This window comes from Aquarana catesbeiana, linkage group LG01, assembly GCF_042186555.1.
Source record: "Aquarana catesbeiana isolate 2022-GZ linkage group LG01, ASM4218655v1, whole genome shotgun sequence".
Lineage (NCBI taxonomy): Eukaryota > Metazoa > Chordata > Amphibia > Anura > Ranidae > Aquarana > Aquarana catesbeiana.
The window spans coordinates 21,433,594-21,454,343 of record NC_133324.1 but is presented as its reverse complement, the minus strand read 5'-3'; the positions used below and the strand labels follow the sequence as shown (position 1 = coordinate 21,454,343).

Genomic DNA, 20,750 nt, shown 5'->3' with positions numbered 1-20,750 from the left:
CGAAGTCTATTCCTTTATCTAAAGGACAAATTGTTACAATGTTTATACTTGAAGTTCCACTGCTAAAGAATGTTGTGATTCTTGGCAGACTGCCCGTTTTTTTTTTTTTTTTTCTTTCCCTTTCTTTTGACGTGCTTGAGCAGAGAGAATTCTCTGCATAGAAAGAATTGGGGAAATACTTTGTCAAGAACACAACGGGGGAAAAAAATCGCGATAGCGATTCCTTTTTTTTTTTTTTTTTTTTCTCAAAAAAAAAAAAGTTTTTATTGTAACATACAAAAAACATTACAGTTTACAAAGATATACCAGCAACGATCTTTACATAGATTGCATGGATAAAAAACATCAACTCTCATGGAGTCCTTATATGGTTCAGTGTAACAAACCGTGCCCACAATCGCGATAACTATTCTTAACGATTAATCGTGCAGCTCTACCCGGCTGTTCACAAGCGCAAACCATCCAACTTGAAGGAGTTGGAACAGTTTTGCAAGGAGGAATGGGCAAAAATCCCAGTGGTAAGATGTGGCAAGATCATAGAGACTTATCCAAAGCAACTTGGAGCTGTAATAGCCGCAAAAGGTGGCTCTACAAAGTATTGACTTTAGGGGGGTGAATAGTTATGCACATTGACTTTTTCTGTTATTTTGTCCTATTTGTTGTTTGCTTCACAATAAAAAAAAAAAAAAAACATCTTCAAAGTTGTGGGCATGTCCTGTAAATTAAATGATGCAAATCCTCAAACAATCCATGTTAATTCCAGGTTATGAGGCAACAAAACACGAAAAATCTGTCTGTCTGTCTCTCTGTCTGTCTCTCTGTCTCTCTCTCTCTCTCTCGGTCTGTCTCTCTCTCTCTCGGTCTGTCTCTCTCTCTCTCGGTCTGTCTCTCTCTCTCGGTCTGTGTCTCTCTCTCTCGGTCTGTGTCTCTCTCTCTCGGTCTGTCTCTCTCTCTCTCGGTCTGTCTCTCTCTCTCTCGGTCTGTCTCTCTCTCTCTCGGTCTGTCTCTCTCTCTCTCGGTCTGTCTCTCTCTCTCTCGGTCTGTCTCTCTCTCTCTCGGTCTGTCTCTCTCTCTCTCGGTCTGTCTCTCTCTCTCTCGGTCTGTCTCTCTCTCTCTCGGTCTGTCTCTCTCTCTCTCGGTCTGTCTCTCTCTCTCTCGGTCTGTCTCTCTCTCTCTCGGTCTGTCTCTCTCTCTCTCGGTCTGTCTCTCCTCTCTCTCGGTCTGTCTCTCTCTCTCTCGGTCTGTCTCTCTCTCTCGGTCTGTCTCTCTCTCTCTCGGTCTGTCTCTCTCTCTCTCGGTCTGTCTCTCTCTCTCTCGGTCTGTCTCTCTCTCTCTCGGTCTGTCTCTCTCTCTCTCGGTCTGTCTCTCTCTCTCTCGGTCTGTCTCTCTCTCTCTCTCGGTCTGTCTCTCTCTCTCTCTCGGTCTGTCTCTCTCTCTCTCGGTCTGTCTCTCTCTCTCTCGGTCTGTCTCTCTCTCTCTCGGTCTGTCTCTCTCTCTCGGTCTGTCTCTCTCTCTCTCGGTCTGTCTCTCTCTCTCTCGGTCTGTCTCTCTCTCTCTCGGTCTGTCTCTCTCTCTCTCGGTCTGTCTCTCTCTCTCTCGGTCTGTCTCTCTCTCTCTCGGTCTGTCTCTCTCTCTCTCTCGGTCTGTCTCTCTCTCTCTCTCGGTCTGTCTCTCTCTCTCTCTCGGTCTGTCTCTCTCTCTCTCGGTCTGTCTCTCTCTCTCTCGGTCTGTCTCTCTCTCTCTCGGTCTGTCTCTCTCTCTCTCGGTCTGTCTCTCTCTCTCTCGGTCTGTCTCTCTCTCTCTCGGTCTGTCTCTCTCTCTCTCGGTCTGTCTCTCTCTCTCTCGGTCTGTCTCTCTCTCTCTCGGTCTGTCTCTCTCTCTCTCGGTCGGTCTCTCTCTCGGTCGGTCTCTCTCTCTCTCTCTCGGTCGGTCTCTCTCTCTCTCTCTCTCTCTCGGTCGGTCTCTCTCTCTCTCTCGGTCGGTCTCTCTCTCTCTCTCTCTCGGTCGTCTCTCTCTCTCTCTCTCTCGGTCGGTCTCTCTCTCTCTCTCTCTCTCTCGGTCGGTCTCTCTCTCTCTCTCTCTCTCTCGGTCGGTCTCTCTCTCTCTCTCTCGGTCGGTCTCTCTCTCTCTCTCTCGGTCGGTCTCTCTCTCTCTCTCGGTCGGTCTCTCTCTCTCTCTCTCTCGGTCGGTCTCTCTCTCGGTCTCTCGGTCTGTCTCTCCCTCTCTCGGTCTGTCTCTCCCTCTCTCGGTCTGTCTCTCCCTCTCTCGGTCTGTCTCTCCCTCTCTCGGTCTGTCTCTCCCTCTCTCGGTCTGTCTCTCCCTCTCTCGGTCTGTCTCTCCCTCTCTCGGTCTGTCTCTCCCTCTCTCGGTCTGTCTCTCCCTCTCTCGGTCTGTCTCTCCCTCTCTCGGTCTGTCTCTCCCTCTCTCGGTCTGTCTCTCCCTCTCTCGGTCTGTCTCTCCCTCTCTCGGTCTGTCTCTCCCTCTCTCGGTCTGTCTCTCCCTCTCTCGGTCTGTCTCTCCCTCTCTCGGTCTGTCTCTCCCTCTCTCGGTCTGTCTCTCCCTCTCTCGGTCTGTCTCTCCCTCTCTCGGTCTGTCTCTCCCTCTCTCGGTCTGTCTCTCCCTCTCTCGGTCTGTCTCTCCCTCTCTCGGTCTGTCTCTCCCTCTCTCGGTCTGTCTCTCCCTCTCTCGGTCTGTCTCTCCCTCTCTCGGTCTGTCTCTCCCTCTCTCGGTCTGTCTCTCCCTCTCTCGGTCTGTCTCTCCCTCTCTCGGTCTGTCTCTCCCTCTCTCGGTCTGTCTCTCCCTCTCTCGGTCTGTCTCTCCCTCTCTCGGTCTGTCTCTCCCTCTCTCGGTCTGTCTCTCCCTCTCTCGGTCTGTCTCTCCCTCTCTCGGTCTGTCTCTCCCTCTCTCGGTCTGTCTCTCCCTCTCTCGGTCTGTCTCTCCCTCTCTCGGTCTGTCTCTCCCTCTCTCGGTCTGTCTCTCCCTCTCTCGGTCTGTCTCTCCCTCTCTCGGTCTGTCTCTCCCTCTCTCGGTCTGTCTCTCCCTCTCTCGGTCTGTCTCTCCCTCTCTCGGTCTGTCTCTCCCTCTCTCGGTCTGTCTCTCCCTCTCTCGGTCTGTCTCTCGGTCTCTCTCTCTCTCGGTCTGTCTCTCTCTCTCTCGGTCTGTCTCTCGGTCTCTCTCGGTCTGTCTCTCGGTCTCTCTCGGTCTGTCTCTCGGTCTCTCTCGGTCTGTCTCTCTCTCTCTCGGTCTGTCTCTCTCTCTCTCGGTCTGTCTCTCTCTCTCTCGGTCTGTCTCTCTCTCTCTCGGTCTGTCTCTCTCTCTCTCGGTCTGTCTCTCTCTCTCTCGGTCTGTCTCTCTCTCTCTCGGTCTGTCTCTCTCTCTCTCGGTCTGTCTCTCTCTCTCTCGGTCTGTCTCTCTCTCTCTCGGTCTGTCTCTCTCTCTCTCGGTCTGTCTCTCCCTCTCTCGGTCTGTCTCTCCCTCTCTCGGTCTGTCTCTCGGTCTCTCTCTCTCTCGGTCTGTCTCTCTCTCTCTCGGTCTGTCTCTCGGTCTCTCTCGGTCTGTCTCTCGGTCTCTCTCGGTCTGTCTCTCTCTCTCTCGGTCTGTCTCTCTCTCTCTCGGTCTGTCTCTCTCTCTCTCGGTCTGTCTCTCTCTCTCTCGGTCTGTCTCTCTCTCTCTCGGTCTGTCTCTCTCTCTCTCGGTCTGTCTCTCTCTCTCTCGGTCTGTCTCTCTCTCTCTCGGTCTGTCTCTCTCTCGGTCGGTCTCTCTCTCTCTCTCTCGGTCGGTCTCTCTCTCTCTCTCTCTCTCTCGGTCGGTCTCTCTCTCTCTCTCTCTCGGTCGGTCTCTCTCTCTCTCTCTCTCTCTCGGTCGGTCTCTCTCTCTCTCTCTCTCGGTCGGTCTCTCTCTCTCTCGGTCGGTCTCTCTCTCTCTCTCTCGGTCGGTCTCTCTCTCTCTCTCTCTCTCTCTCGGTCGGTCTCTCTCTCTCTCTCTCGGTCGGTCTCTCTCTCTCTCTCTCGGTCGGTCTCTCTCTCTCTCTCTCTCGGTCGGTCTCTCTCTCTCTCTCTCTCGGTCGGTCTCTCTCTCGGTCTCTCGGTCTGTCTCTCCCTCTCTCGGTCTGTCTCTCCTCTCTCGGTCTGTCTCTCCCTCTCTCGGTCTGTCTCTCCCTCTCTCGGTCTGTCTCTCCCTCTCTCGGTCTGTCTCTCCCTCTCTCGGTCTGTCTCTCCCTCTCTCGGTCTGTCTCTCCCTCTCTCGGTCTGTCTCTCCCTCTCTCGGTCTGTCTCTCCCTCTCTCGGTCTGTCTCTCCCTCTCTCGGTCTGTCTCTCCCTCTCTCGGTCTGTCTCTCCCTCTCTCGGTCTGTCTCTCCTCTCTCGGTCTCTTCTCTCCCTCTCTCGGTCTGTCTCTCCCTCTCTCGGTCTGTCTCTCCCTCTCTCGGTCTGTCTCTCCCTCTCTCGGTCTGTCTCTCCCTCTCTCGGTCTGTCTCTCCCTCTCTCGGTCTGTCTCTCCCTCTCTCGGTCTGTCTCTCCCTCTCTCGGTCTGTCTCTCCCTCTCTCGGTCTGTCTCTCCCTCTCTCGGTCTGTCTCTCCCTCTCTCGGTCTGTCTCTCCCTCTCTCGGTCTGTCTCTCCCTCTCTCGGTCTGTCTCTCCCTCTCTCGGTCTGTCTCTCCCTCTCTCGGTCTGTCTCTCCCTCTCTCGGTCTGTCTCTCCCTCTCTCGGTCTGTCTCTCCCTCTCTCGGTCTGTCTCTCCCTCTCTCGGTCTGTCTCTCCCTCTCTCGGTCTGTCTCTCCCTCTCTCGGTCTGTCTCTCCCTCTCTCGGTCTGTCTCTCCCTCTCTCGGTCTGTCTCTCCCTCTCTCGGTCTGTCTCTCCCTCTCTCGGTCTGTCTCTCCCTCTCTCGGTCTGTCTCTCCCTCTCTCGGTCTGTCTCTCCCTCTCTCGGTCTGTCTCTCCCTCTCTCGGTCTGTCTCTCCCTCTCTCGGTCTGTCTCTCCCTCTCTCGGTCTGTCTCTCCCTCTCTCGGTCTGTCTCTCCCTCTCTCGGTCTGTCTCTCCCTCTCTCGGTCTGTCTCTCGGTCTCTCTCTCTCTCGGTCTGTCTCTCTCTCTCTCGGTCTGTCTCTCGGTCTCTCTCGGTCTGTCTCTCGGTCTCTCTCGGTCTGTCTCTCTCTCTCTCGGTCTGTCTCTCTCTCTCTCGGTCTGTCTCTCTCTCTCTCGGTCTGTCTCTCCCTCTCTCGGTCTGTCTCTCCCTCTCTCGGTCTGTCTCTCCCTCTCTCGGTCTGTCTCTCCCTCTCTCGGTCTGACTCTCCCTCTCTCGGTCTGTCTCTCCCTCTCTCGGTCTGTCTCTCCCTCTCTCGGTCTGTCTCTCCCTCTCTCGGTCTGTCTCTCCCTCTCTCGGTCTGTCTCTCCCTCTCTCGGTCTGTCTCTCCCTCTCTCGGTCTGTCTCTCCCTCTCTCGGTCTGTCTCTCCCTCTCTCGGTCTGTCTCTCCCTCTCTCGGTCTGTCTCTCCCTCTCTCGGTCTGTCTCTCCCTCTCTCGGTCTGTCTCTCCCTCTCTCGGTCTGTCTCTCCCCTCTCTCGGTCTGTCTCTCCCTCTCTCGGTCTGTCTCTCCCTCTCTCGGTCTGTCTCTCTCTCTCTCGGTCTGTCTCTCTCTCTCTCGGTCTGTCTCTCGGTCTCTCTCGGTCTGTCTCTCGGTCTCTCTCGGTCTGTCTCTCTCTCTCTCGGTCTGTCTCTCTCTCTCTCGGTCTGTCTCTCTCTCTCTCGGTCTGTCTCTCTCTCTCTCGGTCTGTCTCTCTCTCTCTCGGTCTGTCTCTCTCTCTCTCGGTCTGTCTCTCTCTCTCTCGGTCTGTCTCTCGGTCTCTCGGTCTGTCTCTCTCTCTCTCGGTCTGTCTCTCTCTCTCTCGGTCTGTCTCTCCCTCTCTCGGTCTGTCTCTCTCTCTCTCGGTCTGTCTCTCTCTCTCTCGGTCTGTCTCTCGGTCTCTCTCGGTCTGTCTCTCGGTCTCTCTCGGTCTGTCTCTCTCTCTCTCGGTCTGTCTCTCTCTCTCTCGGTCTGTCTCTCTCTCTCTCGGTCTGTCTCTCTCTCTCGGTCTGTCTCTCTCTCTCGGTCTCTCTCTCTGGGTCTCTCTCTCTGGGTCTCTCTCTCTCGGTCTCTCTCTCTCGGTCTCTCTCTCTCGGTCTCTCTCTCTCGGTCTCTCTCGGTCTGTCTCTCTCTCGGTCTCTCTCGGTCTGTCTCTCTCTCGTCTCTCTCGGTCTGTCTCTCTCTCTCTCTCTCTCTCGGTCTGTCTCTCTCTCTCTCTCTCTCTCGGTCTGTCTCTCTCTCTCTCTCTCTCTCGGTCTGTCTCTCTCTCTCTCTCTCTCTCGGTCTGTCTCTCTCTCTCTCTCTCGGTCTGTCTCTCTCTCTCTCTCTCTCTCTCTCTCTCGGTCTGTCTCTCTCTCTCTCTCTCTCTCTCGGTCTGTCTCTCTCTCTCTCTCTCTCTCTCTCTCTCGGTCTGTCTCTCTCTCTCTCTCTCTCTCGGTCTGTCTCTCTCTCTCTCTCTCGGTCTGTCTCTCTCTCTCTCTCTCTCTCTCTCTCTCGGTCTGTCTCTCTCTCTCTCTCTCTCTCTCTCTCTCTCTCTCGGTCTGTCTCTCTCTCTCTCTCTCTCTCTCTCTCTCTCTCGGTCTGTCTCTCTCTCTCTCTCTCTCTCTCTCTCTCTCTCTCTCGGTCTGTCTCTCTCTCTCTCTCTCGGTCTGTCTCTCTCTCTCTCTCTCTCTCTCTCTCTCTCTCTCTCTCGGTCTGTCTCTCTCTCTCTCTCTCTCTCTCTCTCTCTCTCGGTCTGTCTCTCTCTCTCTCTCTCTCTCTCGGTCTGTCTCTCTCTCGGTCTGTCTCTTTAGGAAGGGAAGGAAAATCTCCACCTGTGCAGATGGCACAAAAAATGTAATTGCTTTAAACTACCCCTTCTCTATCCAGAAACGAAAGATTTTGCTTTATACTTTAAAGCGGTTGTAAACTAGAGTATACCGAGCAGTTGTCCAAGTACTTTTACTCGAGAAAATGCTCCCGATGCTTCCCTCGATACCTTGAGAGTCAGCAGCGATCGCGTCTGGGGGAGTTACAAGCTTCCCCCCCCCCCCCCCTCGCGGCTTTCAGCTGCTTTAGTGACATACAGCGGTGATTGGTACTTGTAACTCCCCCACACACAATCACTGCTGACTGTCACCGCATTCTCCATGCCCCCCCCGTTCTGCTGTCCCTCTCTCTTCCTCTGTACCTCTCTGTTCTGCTGTCCCCCTCCGCTGTGCTGTCCCCCTCCGCTGTGCTGTCCCTCTCTGCTGTCCCCCTCCGCTGTGCTGTCCCTCTCTGCTGTCCCCCTCCGCTGTGCTGTCCCTCTCTGCTGTCCCCCTCCGATGTGCTGTCCCTCTCTGCTGTCCCCCTCCGCTGTGCTGTCCCTCTTGATGTCCTCCTCCTTCCTTTGTGAATGGACAGAGTCAGCTGACTCTGTCCATTCACATAACTAAAACATTGTGATTACGATGTCTCAGTTTATGAATGGAGAGGAGCCTCTGTCTTCGCTCCATTCATTTTCAGTGCAGCTGAGGCTGCAGAGAAAGGGACTGGGGAATCTCTATCCTCGGTCTCTTTCTCTGTCTCAAGGGGGAGATATCAGAGGTCTGTTAAGACCCCTAATATCTCACCAAAGCCCCCCAACAGGGCTGATTTAAAAAAAAAACAAAAAAAACACATATTGCAATAAATAATAAAAAAAATATTATTATAAAAATGTAAATAAAAAAAAACACAGACACCGTTTACCCCCCCTAAAAAAAAAAAAAAAAAAAAAAAAAGAAGAAAGCATTGTTAAAAAAAACAAAACCAAAAAAAAACACTGTCACATGACATTAAAAAAAAAGAATCGGTATCGGCGAGTACTTGAAAAAAAGTATCAGTACTTGTACTCGGTCCTAAAAAAGTGGTATCGGGACAACCCTATTGTAAACCACTGGGAAGAAAAAACAAAAAAACAAAAAACAAACAAACTGCAAGACAATGGCATAATGTGCTAGTATGCATCGCATATTAGCACATTATGAAATACTCGCCTTAGAAGGAAGTCCTCTCAGCAGCGCCCGGTCATCACTGAGAGGGCTGACCTCTTCTCCTGTCCTTTTTTTACGGGATCCCGGGCTCTGGTGCTGTGAGTGGCCGGAGCCGCGATGAGTTCCCTCCCATGCATGCACGCGGCAGCCCTTGGATCAGGCACAAAGCTCCGAAGGTCCGACATTGTATGCTGGACCTTCAGAGCGCATGCGCCACTGATGTCAGCGGCTGCATGCAGGGTGAATATCTCAAACGGTGCACGTTTAGGAGATATTCACTTTACCTACAGGTAAGTGGGGTGATCCGTATCCCAACAGAATCTTAAAAGGAATCACTAAGTTCGTGAATACCGTCACCGATACACCGCGTTGACAAGAGAGCCGCGTAGTCGCGCGTAACGTGTTTCATCATCACATCTTCTCCCTCCGAAAAAGATGTCATGACGAAACACGTTTAACGAGAGCTGCGTAGTCATGTCCAACGCGTTTCATCATCACGTCTCCGGAGGGAGAATACGTAATGACGAAACGCGTTAGCGTGACTACGCGGCTCTCTTGTCAATCACGGTGTGTGTCATCCCGGGTCTCATCGCGGCCAGCCATCCCAGGAAGCGGTAAGAGGACATACACTGTGTTGTACAGGCTAATGGATACACTCTATTTTTATAGTTCTTCCTGTAAGCATATATTATTTGTGGGGGATATTATTTAATACAATTACAGTATTACACTATGTGGAGTGTTCCTTTGTTTTGCATGATGCACTTCTGAGCCACTTTATGAGGAACCTTCATGAACTGATTGACTCATCCGTATCCCAACAGATTCTTACGAGAAATCCCTAAGTTCCTTAATACCGTCACCGATACACCACCTGCACAAATATCCCCTATTGGTAATGCGCTCACCACAAGAATGAGTCAATCGGCCTGATATCTCCACACAATGTTTCATAGACACCTGTCCGTGGATCACGAAGGTTCCTCATAAAGTGGCTCAGAAGTGCATCATGCAAAACAAAGGAACACTCCACTTAGCATAATACTGTAATTTTATTAAATAATATCCCCCACAAACGATATATGCTTACAGGAAGAACTATACTTAGAGTGTACAACACAGTGTATGTCCTCTCTCACTGCTTCCTGGGATGGCTGGCCGCGATGAGACCCAGGATGACACACACCGTGATTGACGAGAGCTGCGTAGTCATGCCTAACGTGTTTCGTCATCACGTCTTCTCCCTCCGAAGAGCACGTGATGACTAAATGCGTTAGACATGACTACACGGCTCTCTTGTCAAACGCGTTTCGTCATCACACACATTAGTGAAGGAGAAAAATTCCTTATTTGCAAAATTTTATAACAAACTAAAAGGTTTTTTTCTTTCTTTCAAAATTGTTGGTCTTTTTTTGTTCACTAAAAAATTAAATGCCCAGTGGTGAATAAATACCACCAAAAGAAAGTTCTATCAAACTCAAAAATGTCTAAAAATTTCAAATGGGTACAGTGTTGCATGTCTGAGTAATTGTCATTCAGAATGTGAGGGCGCTGAAAGATGAAAATTGGCCTGGGTAGGAAGGGGGTGAAAGTATCCGCCAGGCAACTGGTTAATTCATTCTCTGCATTAACCACTTCCCATCTGGGCCAATTCTGGCACTTCACTCCTACATGTAAAAATCATGATTTTTTTAAATAATTTTTTTTTTTTGCTAGAAGATCACTCGGAACCCCCAAACATTATAAATGTGTTTTTTTTAGCAGAAACCTTAGGGAATAAAATGGCGGCCGTTGCAACTTTGTATGTCACATAGTGTTTGTGCAGCAATTTTTCAAACCCGTGTTTTTTTGGGGAAGAAAAACTGTTTCATGAATTAAAAAAAAACAAAACGCTAAAGCTGGCCCAATTTTTTTTTTTTTTTTGTATAATGTGAAAGATGATACACCGAGTGAATAGATACCTAACATGTCGCGCTTAAAAATTGCACACACTCGTGGAATGGCGCCAAAATTCGGTATCTAAAAATCTCCCTAGGCAACACTTTATAAAATTTTACGGGTTACCTGTATAGAGTTACATAGGAGATCTTTGGATAGAATTGTTGCTCTCGCTCTAACGTTCGTGGTGATACCCCTCACATGTGTGGATTGAATGCCTTTTACATATGTGGGAGTGACCTACGTATGCGTTTGCTTCTGCCAGGGGCACTTTTTGTTTGTTTGATTTATTTTTTATTTTATTTTTTTTTTTTTTTAATCATGTTTATTCCTATTACAAGGAATGTAAACGTCCCTTGTAATTGAAATAAGACCCCGCATTTCTCCTCTAGGCTGGAAAGCCTGAGATAAAAAAAAAAAATGATCTCGGCTTTACAGCCGAGTGCAGGGCAGTGTTTACAACTGCCAGACCAAACGTGACGTCATAATGTTGCACCTGGTCCTCCGAGGGTCATAGAGATGACCGGGGACCATCTGGCCCTCGATATCCTCTATAGTGAACTGCCGCTGCCGGCGGATTCCTTCTCTGGCCCGCATAGGCGACCCGGTAGAAGCACCGGAGGGTGGCGGGAGGGGCATCCGCTCCCGCCTCCTGTAAGAACAATCAAGCTGCTGAACAGCCACTATGATTGTTCTTATTGTGCAGGCAATCGCCAGCTGCAAAATAAAATGAGATCTGAATACCTGCAACTACACCCAACATTCAGATATCCCCACTGAAAGCCCAGGACGTCATATGATGTACTGCGGGTGGGAAGTGGTTAAAGCGGAGTTCCACCCAAAAGTGGAACTTCTGCTTATATGCTTCCTCCCCCCCCCCCCCCAGTGTTACATTTGACACCTTTTCAGGGGGGGTAACGGGAAATCCCGTTTTTAACAGGTCCACTTCTGAGAGGCAGGCCTCGGCCTGATCTCCCGAAAGTTCGGCCCCCGCTGCCAGGCCAATTAGAAAAGGCAGTGCGCTTTGCACATGTGCAGTAGGGAAAGCCGAAAGGCTTCACTTGCTTGGTTCCCTTACTAGGAATGGCGGCGGCAGCACCCGGGAGTCGACCCGAAGATCGGCTGGGGTACCAACTTCGCTGGACTCCAGGACAGGTAAGTGCCCTAATAGTAAACGTCAGCAGCTACAGTATTTGTAGCTGCTGACTCTTAGATTTTTTTTTTTCACCCAGGCTGGACCTCCTCTTTAGGCCCCTTTCACACTTGTCCTACAATTTGGGACTGGAAAGTTGCATGACAAGTTGTTCCCCGTGATTTCCAATGACTATCATTCATATTTGTACGACTTCAAGGCAGTCCCTGCACTACTTTGATCCGACTTTGATCCTACTTCAGCCCATTGAATATCACTGAAGTTGGATCGCCGTATTAACGGATCCGACTTTGGCATGCGACTTGTGCTCTGATGATCTTGAAGGAGAGCTCCACGCCAAATTAAAAAAAAAAAAAAAAAACGGCATGGGTTTCCCCTCCAAGAACATACCAGGCCCTTTGGTCTGGTATGGATTTTTGGGGGTACCCACATGCCGAAAAAACTGCGTGGGGGTCCCCCCAAAATCCATACCAGCTTCTTATCCGAGCACACAGCCCGGCAGGTCAGAAAAGGGGGTGGGGATGAGCGAGCGCCCCCCTTTGGAACCGTACCAGGCCGCATGCCCTCCACATGGGATGGCTGCTTTGAGGCAGGGGGGGGGGGTTTGCGATTTACCCCCCCTCAACCCCAAAGCACCTTGTCCCCATGTTGATGAGTACAAGGGCCTGGTACGTTTTTTGGGGGCGGGGGCGGGGTGACGCTCGCTCGTCCCCACCCCCTTTCCTGACCTGCCGGGCTGTGTGCTCGGATAAGGGTCTGGTATGGATTTTGGGGGGGGGGGCCCCATGCAGTTTTTTCGGCATGGGGGTTCCCCTTAAAATACATGCCAGACCGAAGGACCTGGTATGCTCTTGGAGGGGGAACCATGCCATGTTTTTTCAGTCGGATCCCCGTTCATTGAAGTCGGACTTCAAGTCGCAGGGTAAAGTCGGATCCACAGTCATATGATTGTCTTGTCAAAATTGCGGCCGCGACATTGCACGACTTTGAAGTCGCACAAGTGTAAAAGGCGCCTTAAGGTAGGAAACTTTCTGCATGCAGAGTCAACCCCCCCCTTCCCCTATACTAGCCTGAGCCACGATCTCAATCCAGCGCTGTGCCAGAGAGCAGTAGCTCTCTTCCTCCTTGTTGGCTCAGTGACGACAGACTTGCAGTCATAAAAGAGCAGATCATATGATGACATTTGTGCAACTCTTCTTTGCTTAACCACTGGTGGAAAATGGGATTAAACGGCAAAAAACGTCACCAGGACGTGTCCTGCCAATAGACCGGGGCTGTGCAATGTGGGGATAAAAAATTATCTTTTTTTTTTTTGGATCGATAACCTAAAAAAATTATTTCTGCAGCTTTTATTGCTGCTATTTATGTCTGTATTGTTTATGATCCGTCTTCCTAAGCAATTTGCGTTTAGTGATGTAGAAGGGCTTACACTTTAAAGGAGGTTTTTTTTTTTTTATCTTTGTGCCGACTTTTATTATTTTGATTTGATTCTTGATTGAGCTTTGCTTTTTTTTTCTTTGCAGAGTCGACGGATCCCCCGAAAGCCAGTAAATTGGTGAGTGCGTTCATGCTTCGTCGTTTTGAGTCATTCCTCAATAGCGCCATCTGGTGTGTCTTTTTCCTGCACCACGTTTCCCGGCTGTAACTGAAGGGCTGGAAGAAAATGGAACTGAGGTTACTTTAGATATATTGCCAAGGCTTTCTGTGGTCTGTTGTAAGGCATTTTCCAATCGTAACAGAGAATTTCTCATTGGGAAGAAGGTTGTAGGCGGGATGGGGGACTGACGTTGCTTTGAATATGTGACCTTCCTAGCTGGTGTACGATGGTCTCATAGAAGGAACCTCTACTACCCAATGACCAACACAAGAATAAGACTAACACAGCAAAGCCTTCATAAAAAAAACAAAAAAAAAAAACAAAAGTAATGTACATGTCTCACTTCATTACATATCCCAAAAATACCTGTTTGGTCTGACACAAGGGAGCTGGTAACTTCCTGTTTGGGCTGATGACAACAGCACCCCCTGCAATCACTGCAATCCCAACCAGTATTGTCAGCTCTGCCTGCTGGACTACAAAACGCCTCCTCTTCCAACCCTCATTGAACTCTTCCCAGAAAAAAAAATGCTGCAACCTTTTAAAGTGGATGTAAAACCCTCACATATACCCGGGGAAGTGGAAAGCCTCAGATGATACACAGAGATACAACAAATCTCCCTACATAAGTTTTGCATGTATATCTGCTGTCAGTTTTCTACACTCTTTAGAAAGTGCAGATCGTGGTAAAAAAAAAAAATCTTACTTCCTCTTTCAGCAGCACATAGGAGAGTGGGTGGGGATACTAGGCTTACACTGAGTGTGAGCTGATTGGAGGAAAGGGACATAAACACACACACACACCACACATCCATACATACATACACACATCAACACACACACACACACACACACATATATATATATATATATATATATATATATATATATATATATATATATATATACACATACACACACCTTCTGCAGATGAAAGAAGGAACGTGCAGAGCTGTAGTCTGAATAGACAAGCTCCCTGCTAATCTTCTAAGCTCCCTCCCCGACACATATTTTGAGCTGATGTTGTCTCAAGTGGAAAGGAACGAAGCTCCAGAGAGAAACGACACCTAGAGCTTTGGAGGGAGACAAGTAAACACTACAGATTTATGCCCTGCAAAACTCCGTATTCTGTGGGCGGGTCTGTTGTCTGGAGCTCAGTGGGTGGAGTCGTGACGTCAGCAGGCTTCCCGCCCACCTCTACACTCCCCCTTGGCCAGGCATTGATTATTTCTTACACTAAACTTCCTGCTGGTCTTGTGGATTTTGCCCCTATGATCACTAACATCCAGTCAAAACCCGGGAAAAGCGCCACATGACTTCAGCATGCCCAATCATGCTGAGGTATGGAGCAGCCAATCCTGGGAGAGCTGAAGAAGAAAGGAGGGGGGATGTGAAGTACACAGAATGTCTCTCTCATGCTCTTGCATGAGATGAGGAAATCGCCTGTCACTCATAGCAAGGGGGGAAGAACAGACACCTATTTCTTGGTGTGTCCGTTTTTATCTTGCTGAAAAAAGATAAGAGGATTGCTCAGAGCTGGATTAACTCTTCGTGGTAAGACTGGGCAGAGATGACTTGACATCCTATACTCTACAAGGTACAACCCTTAATTCAATTTTTTTTTTAAATTTTTCTCCCTTCGCCTTTCAGGACAGCACCTTGGAGAGAGCGTAGCTCCACCTCTTAGACAGGAAACACTGCGTGACAACGCCCCTTTAAAAAGCAGCTGCTTCCACCCTGCCATCAGTTTTAGTGTTTCCTCCGCCATGGTGGAAGCACTGCTTGGGGAACCAGAGGGGCTGCGCTCTCTCCAAGGAGAGGGTTTTGGCAGGACCTCCACGTTTGGGTACTCAGACCAACCCAGCTCCTTCCCTTACGTGAGGAGGGTGCTCCGGTGTCCCTTCCTTCTCCGGCTCACAGGAGTAATGGTCTGCCGGAAGTTTTCCACCCGGGGTGTTCGGGGGGCCGCGGTTGTGCTCAGTAAGAGCGTCCATGCCAGGCCTCTGCATGGCGGCGCCGAATCCCGGACAGCAGGTGATGTCAGTTCCGGTGGGCGGATACTTCCGGCGGGGCGTAGCAGCGATTGGTTCCTGCTGCTGGAACGCAGGAGGAAGGGGCGGGTCCTCTGGCCGGGACTTCCTTTTGTTTGGCACATGGAGCCTAGTACACAGTGCAGCAGCTGCGGATTGCACTATGGAGACAGCAGAATCGTCAGCAGCAATGGCGGATGCAGGCGCCCAGGTTCCCGGCCAGGCCCAGGTAGGAGAGGTGCGGTGGCACCTCTTTCCTTTTATATCACTGGGTGTTTTATCTTTGATGTGGTTATTCAAAACCTGCTGCTGTCTGCTATGGGGTAACAGTTTCCATTAGCAGTTCAGCAAAGGAGTGAGACTCTGGGCACTTAGGGTGTTGGCTGGAGGTACTACTTTTCTCTGAAGCCTTAGTTCTAAAGGACCTGGGTTTTTTCTTGTTTCTCTGTTTCAGAAAGCTACTGCCAAATCAGAGAGAACAGGGAGAAAGTGCCCCTCATGCAAAAATCCTTTAAGGGACTCTTGGCCCAAACCACTGTGCAAATCCTGCATTGTGGATTTAGTAAAAGAAGAATCCTCACAAGAGTGCAAAGAGCTCTTATCTTCTGTGAGGAAGGAGTTAGCAGAGGCCCTAGGGACAGTGCGTTCCCTTGTAAAGCACGGCCAGAGTTCCAGCCAAGAGCAGAGTTCTCACTCCAGTTTCCCTCAGTCCACTTCCAGACAGGTGGAAAGTGAGTCGGAGGAGGAAAGGGAAAGCATTCCACCCTCAACCATTGATTCTGAGGAGGAGGAGGTGGAAGAAGAGTCAAGATCATCTAGATATAAGCTGTCACTTGAGGAGGTGGATGAATTACTCAAGGCAATTTATACTACCCTGGAGATCCAGGAAGAAAAGGCTCAGCTGTCTGTGCATGATAAGATGTACCTGGGGCTGGAGGAAATTAAACACAGGGTGTTCCCTGTGCATAAAGTGTTAACAGACACTATTAAAAAGGAATGGAAGAACCCAGAGAGAGGACAGTTTTTTTCTAAAACCCTCAAAAGGAGGTTTCCTTTTGAGGAGAATGAGGAACTATTGTGGAATAAAAAACCAAAAATAGACGCTGCCTTTTCTCAAGTATCTAGGAAGACTGATTTAGCTTTTGAGGACATGGGTATTCTCAAAGATGCTATGGATAAGAGGGCAGATGGGCTACTGAAGAAAGCCTGGGACTCATCTCTAGCTAATCTTAAGCCAGCAATGGCGGCTACGGTTGTGGCTAGGAATCTGGAGTGCTGGTTAGAGCAACTTAAAAATCATGTTGTGGCAGGTACCTCCAGAAAGGACTTATTGGAGTCCTTCCCTACCCTGCTTAAGGCAGTAAAATATATGGCAGATGCCTCTGCAGAATCTATCAGGATGTCAGCCAGGTCCTCTGCGCTTGTTAACTCAGCAAGAAGAGCACTCTGGCTAAAGACCTGGTCAGGGGATTCAGCTTCTAAAGTAAAACTGTGCGGAATTCCCTTTTCAGGAGACCTGATGTTTGGGCCAGAACTAGAGACTGTCCTTGACAGGACAGCAGACAAGAAGAAAGCTTTCCCACAGAAGAAGAAAACGGTACAGCAGAGGAAAAATTTTCGTCCTTTTCGACAAACCGATAAGGAAAAGGACCACACACAGAAGAGACCCTGGTCTTCTCAGAGAGGAAGAGGTAGAGGTGGGGTACTCTTTAGAAACCCAGAACAAACCCCTAAAAAACAATGACCATCTAGTAGGGGGGAGACTACAGGACTTCTTACCAATCTGGGAAAAAACAACAAAGAGTCCTTTTGTTCTGGGGTTAATCAAAAAGGGTTATCAATTGGAATTCTCACAAAGCCCCCCAAGTCGGTTTTACATCACAAACCTGCCAAAGGATCGGGAAAAGGCTCTGGCCATGAAGTCTCTGTTACAGGAACTGATGCAACAGAAGGTCATTTCCCAGGTTCCGAAAGATCAAGAGGGGAAGGGGTTTTACTCCCACATTTTTATGGTCAAAAAGCCATCAGGAAAGTTCCGCCTGATTCTCAATTTAAAGGTTCTAAATCGATCCATAAAATACAAAAAATTCAGGATGGATACGATTTTCTCAGTAAGGAATTTGCTAACCCCCAAATGTCATATGGCTTCCATCGATTTGAGAGATGCCTATCTCCATATACCAATAGCGCCCCCATCACAAAGGTTCCTGCGTCTTGCAGTCAATCTGGGGGGAGGGGAGATTTGGCACCTGCAGTTTCGGGCTCTGCCTTTCGGTCTTTCCTCTTCTCCCAGGGTATTCACAAAAGTGATGGCGGAATCTTTGGAGCCCCTGAGACTGAAGGGGATTTCAATAGTACCCTATTTGGACGATCTGCTACTGTTTGCAGACTCAAGGGGTCAAGTAGAGGTCAATCTACAGACAGTTCAAACACATTTAAGAGGTTTGGGATGGCTTCTCAATCTTCAGAAGTCAAACTTAATTCCATCTCAAAGGGTAAGGTTTCTGGGGTACGAAATAGACTCGATAGAACAGAAAATTTTTCTACCCCAGGAGAAAATAGAGAAGATGCAGTTGACCCTGATAACACTTCAATCCAACGCAGAGATCTCTGTAAGACAAGCCATGTCTGCTCTGGGTCTGTTGACAGCAGCAATTCCTTCGGTACAGTGGGCCAGGTTGCATTCCCGTCCTCTGCAATCGGATATCCTGATGAATTGGTCATACCAGGAACCTCTGGAGAAGAAATTCAACTTGGGGGCAAGAGCAAAAAGGTCTCTCTGGTGGTGGAGGAACCTAGGAAACATTTCAAAAGGGCTTCCTTGGGTCTTTCCAGTAACCAGAAGGCTGACTACAGATGCCAGCGCCTGGGGATGGGGAGCTCACCTGGAAGAAAAAACGGTTCAGGGAGTTTGGACCAAACCAGAAGCAAGAAGATCTTCAAATTGGAGAGAGTTAAAGGCTGTTCACTTAAGCCTCTCCTCCCTCCAGGAATTTCTAGTGAATCAACATGTCCAAATATTGTCAGACAATATGACGACAGTATTATATTTAACAAAGCAAGGGGGCACAAAAAGCAAAACCCTAATGGGTCTAGCGCATCAGATCCTAAGATGGGCAGAGAACAATGTGGCCTCTCTATCAGCAGTCCATCTAAAGGGGACGGAAAACACCTTAGCAGATCTCCTCAGCAGGAAAGAAATAAGGGAAGCAGAGTGGTCTCTCAATCAGGAATTATTCGAAAAGATTTCCAAGAGTTGGGGTCATCCCCAAGTGGACCTCTTTGCAAAAGAGGAAAATGCAAAAATACCAGTCTTCTTCTCTCTTCAGAGACAGGATCAAGCTCTCGGAGTAGATGCGTTAGCTCACAAATGGGACTTCCATCTGTCCTACGCTTTTCCCCCGTTCCAACTGATACCAAAGGTGTTAGCCAAATTCAGATTGGAGTCCACGGAGCTAATATTAATAGCTCCTTATTGGCCAAAAAGACCCTGGTTTTCAACCTTGATGAACCTCTCAGTGAAACCTGCTTGGAGATTACCAATCAGGACAGACCTGTTGAGTCAGGGCCGAATTCTCCATCCAGATCCAGCTTACCTCAAACTAACAGCTTGGTTTCTGAAGAACAAATCTTAAGACGGAAGGGTTTATCAGAGAGGCTTATTTCTACCCTTCTTGCAAGTAGAAAAAAAGTGACGAGAGACATTTACTTTAAAGTCTGGAAGATCTATAATTCTTGGTGTTCCAGTAAAAACTTTGATTTTCGTACCACATTTTCAGTTTTGGAATTTCTTCAAGAGGGATTGGAGAAGGGGTTAGCAGCAAGTACGCTCAAGACGCAGGTAGCTGCTTTATCAGTTTTTTTGGAAAGAACCCTGTCAGGGGAACCTTTAATAATCAGATTTTTTAGGGCAATGGCAAAAGTAAAGCCTAGACCTGTTGTTAGTTTTCCCAAATGGGATTTATCTTTAGTTCTTCAGGGTCTAACTATGGCACCGTTTGAACCCATAGAAGAAGCATCATTACGTTTCTTGACGTTAAAGACTATTTTGTTGGTAGCAGTAACTTCCGCACGTAGAATTAGTGAGTTACAAGCCCTTTCAATTAAAGAGCCCTTCATGAGATGTCTACAGGATAGGGTAGTCTTAAGGACGGATCCAGCATTTCTACCAAAGGTGGCTTCAGTTTTTCACCGTACACAGGAAATCATTCTCCCTACTTTTTGTCCTTTACCTTCGGGAGCAGGAGAAGAAGCTTTCCATACCCTTGATGTCAGGAGGTGCCTGCTTAAATATCTGGAAAGAACAAAGGAAATCAGAAAGTCATCCTCACTCTTTGTTTTAATGGAAGGTACTCACAAAGGAGGTAAAGCTTCCAAAAGCACCCTTGGAAGATGGTTAAAGCAGGCCATCAAAGAGGCATACATATCTTTGGGTCTGGAACCTCCGGAAGGGGTATTACCTCATTCTACTCGAGCAGTGGCGGCATCATGGGCAGAAAGGGCTGGGGCATCTCCTGAGCAAATCTGCAAGGCTGCCACATGGTCCAGTTTTTCGACCTTCATAAGGCACTACCGCTTGGATCTACTATCAGCCTCGGACCAATCATTTGGTAGGAAGGTTTTGCAGGCAGTAGTCCCACCCTGAAGTAAGTTTCTCGGTTATCCTCTCCAAGGTGCTGTCCTGAAAGGCGAAGGGAGAAAACCTTAGTTAGACTTACCGGTGACGGTATTTCTACGAGCCTTTCAGGACAGCAGCCTACTTCCCTCCCTTGGTTATCATATGTAAAGTATAATTATAGGACCTGGTAATTGTCTGATTATATTTTCCAGCATGTCGGAGGATTTCTCGGTAACAACTGATGGCAGGGTGGAAGCAGCTGCTTTTTAAAGGGGCGTTGTCACGCAGTGTTTCCTGTCTAAGAGGTGGAGCTACACTCTCTCCAAGGTGCTGTCCTGAAAGGCTCGTAGAAATACCGTCACCGGTAAGTCTAACTAAGGTTTTTTTTTTTGGGATTACATCCACTTTACACGTCCATGGCCTGTCCTGGGTTTATGACAGTATCAGGTCTCTGCCTTACATAGTTATACACCACTATTCATATCTCCCAATATGTACCAGTTGCCTTCTGGAAACTGATCGATTATTGTTCAGCATTGAATTTCATGTCCAGGGATACTAAACACATCGGGTAGATCAGATAAACTTGTCACCCAGGAGGTATCTGACTGCCATCTTCCCTTCTGTAGGTGCTAGCTTAGTCATGTATGACCTTGATTTGTTCCGTATGATATTTCCCATTCAGATATATACTTATTATTAACATGTCATGTTCCTGTCTGATGTTATGGATCAGGTGTGGATTTGTTAATTTTTGAATTGGGAAGGGTCACTTTTTAGACCCTGAATGCCTTTTACGATCCCCATTAGTTCTGGGTATCCTTTTATGGCATTCTATGTATTCTTAATGGATTTGGTCAGTTTTACGATTGGTCTGGTTCAGCAGCAATTACCAGACAATCCTGCCAGGACTCCATTTGCTGTTTACAGCTCTGCAAAGGCCTAAGTGGAAATAAGTTTGTTTTGAAGCCCCAAGCCCTTGTGTACTCAAAGGACCCTTTGAACTATACACTATATTACCCAAAAGTATTGGGACACCTGCCTTTACACACACACATGAACTTTTAATGGCATCTCAGTCTTAGTCTGTAGGGTTCAATATTGAGTTGGCCCACCCTTTGCAGCTATAACAGCTTCAACTCTTCTGGGTCCACAAGGTTTAGGAGTGTGTCTATGGGAATGTTTGGCTATTCTTCCAGAAGCACATTTTTGATGTCAGGCACTGATGTTGGGACGAGAAGGCCTGGCTCACTCCCAAAGATGTTCTATCAGGTTGAGGTCAGGACTCTGTGCAGGCCAGTCAAGTTCCTCCACCATAAACTCGCTCCCCCATGTCTTTATGGACCTTGGTTTGTACACTGG

The 20,750-nt window shown here is 48.7% G+C and overlaps 1 protein-coding gene across 1 annotated transcript in view; it reads left to right on the top strand.

Moving 5' to 3' along the window:
• DCTN1 (dynactin subunit 1) overlaps nucleotides 1–20,750 on the top strand; it is a gene marked incomplete in the record, with an annotated part of 191,365 nt that overhangs the window by 53,463 nt on the left and 117,152 nt on the right. Inside the window, 1 exon segment of the mRNA XM_073618867.1 lies at nucleotides 12,667–12,698. Coding sequence (XP_073474968.1) covers nucleotides 12,667–12,698 — 32 coding nt within the window.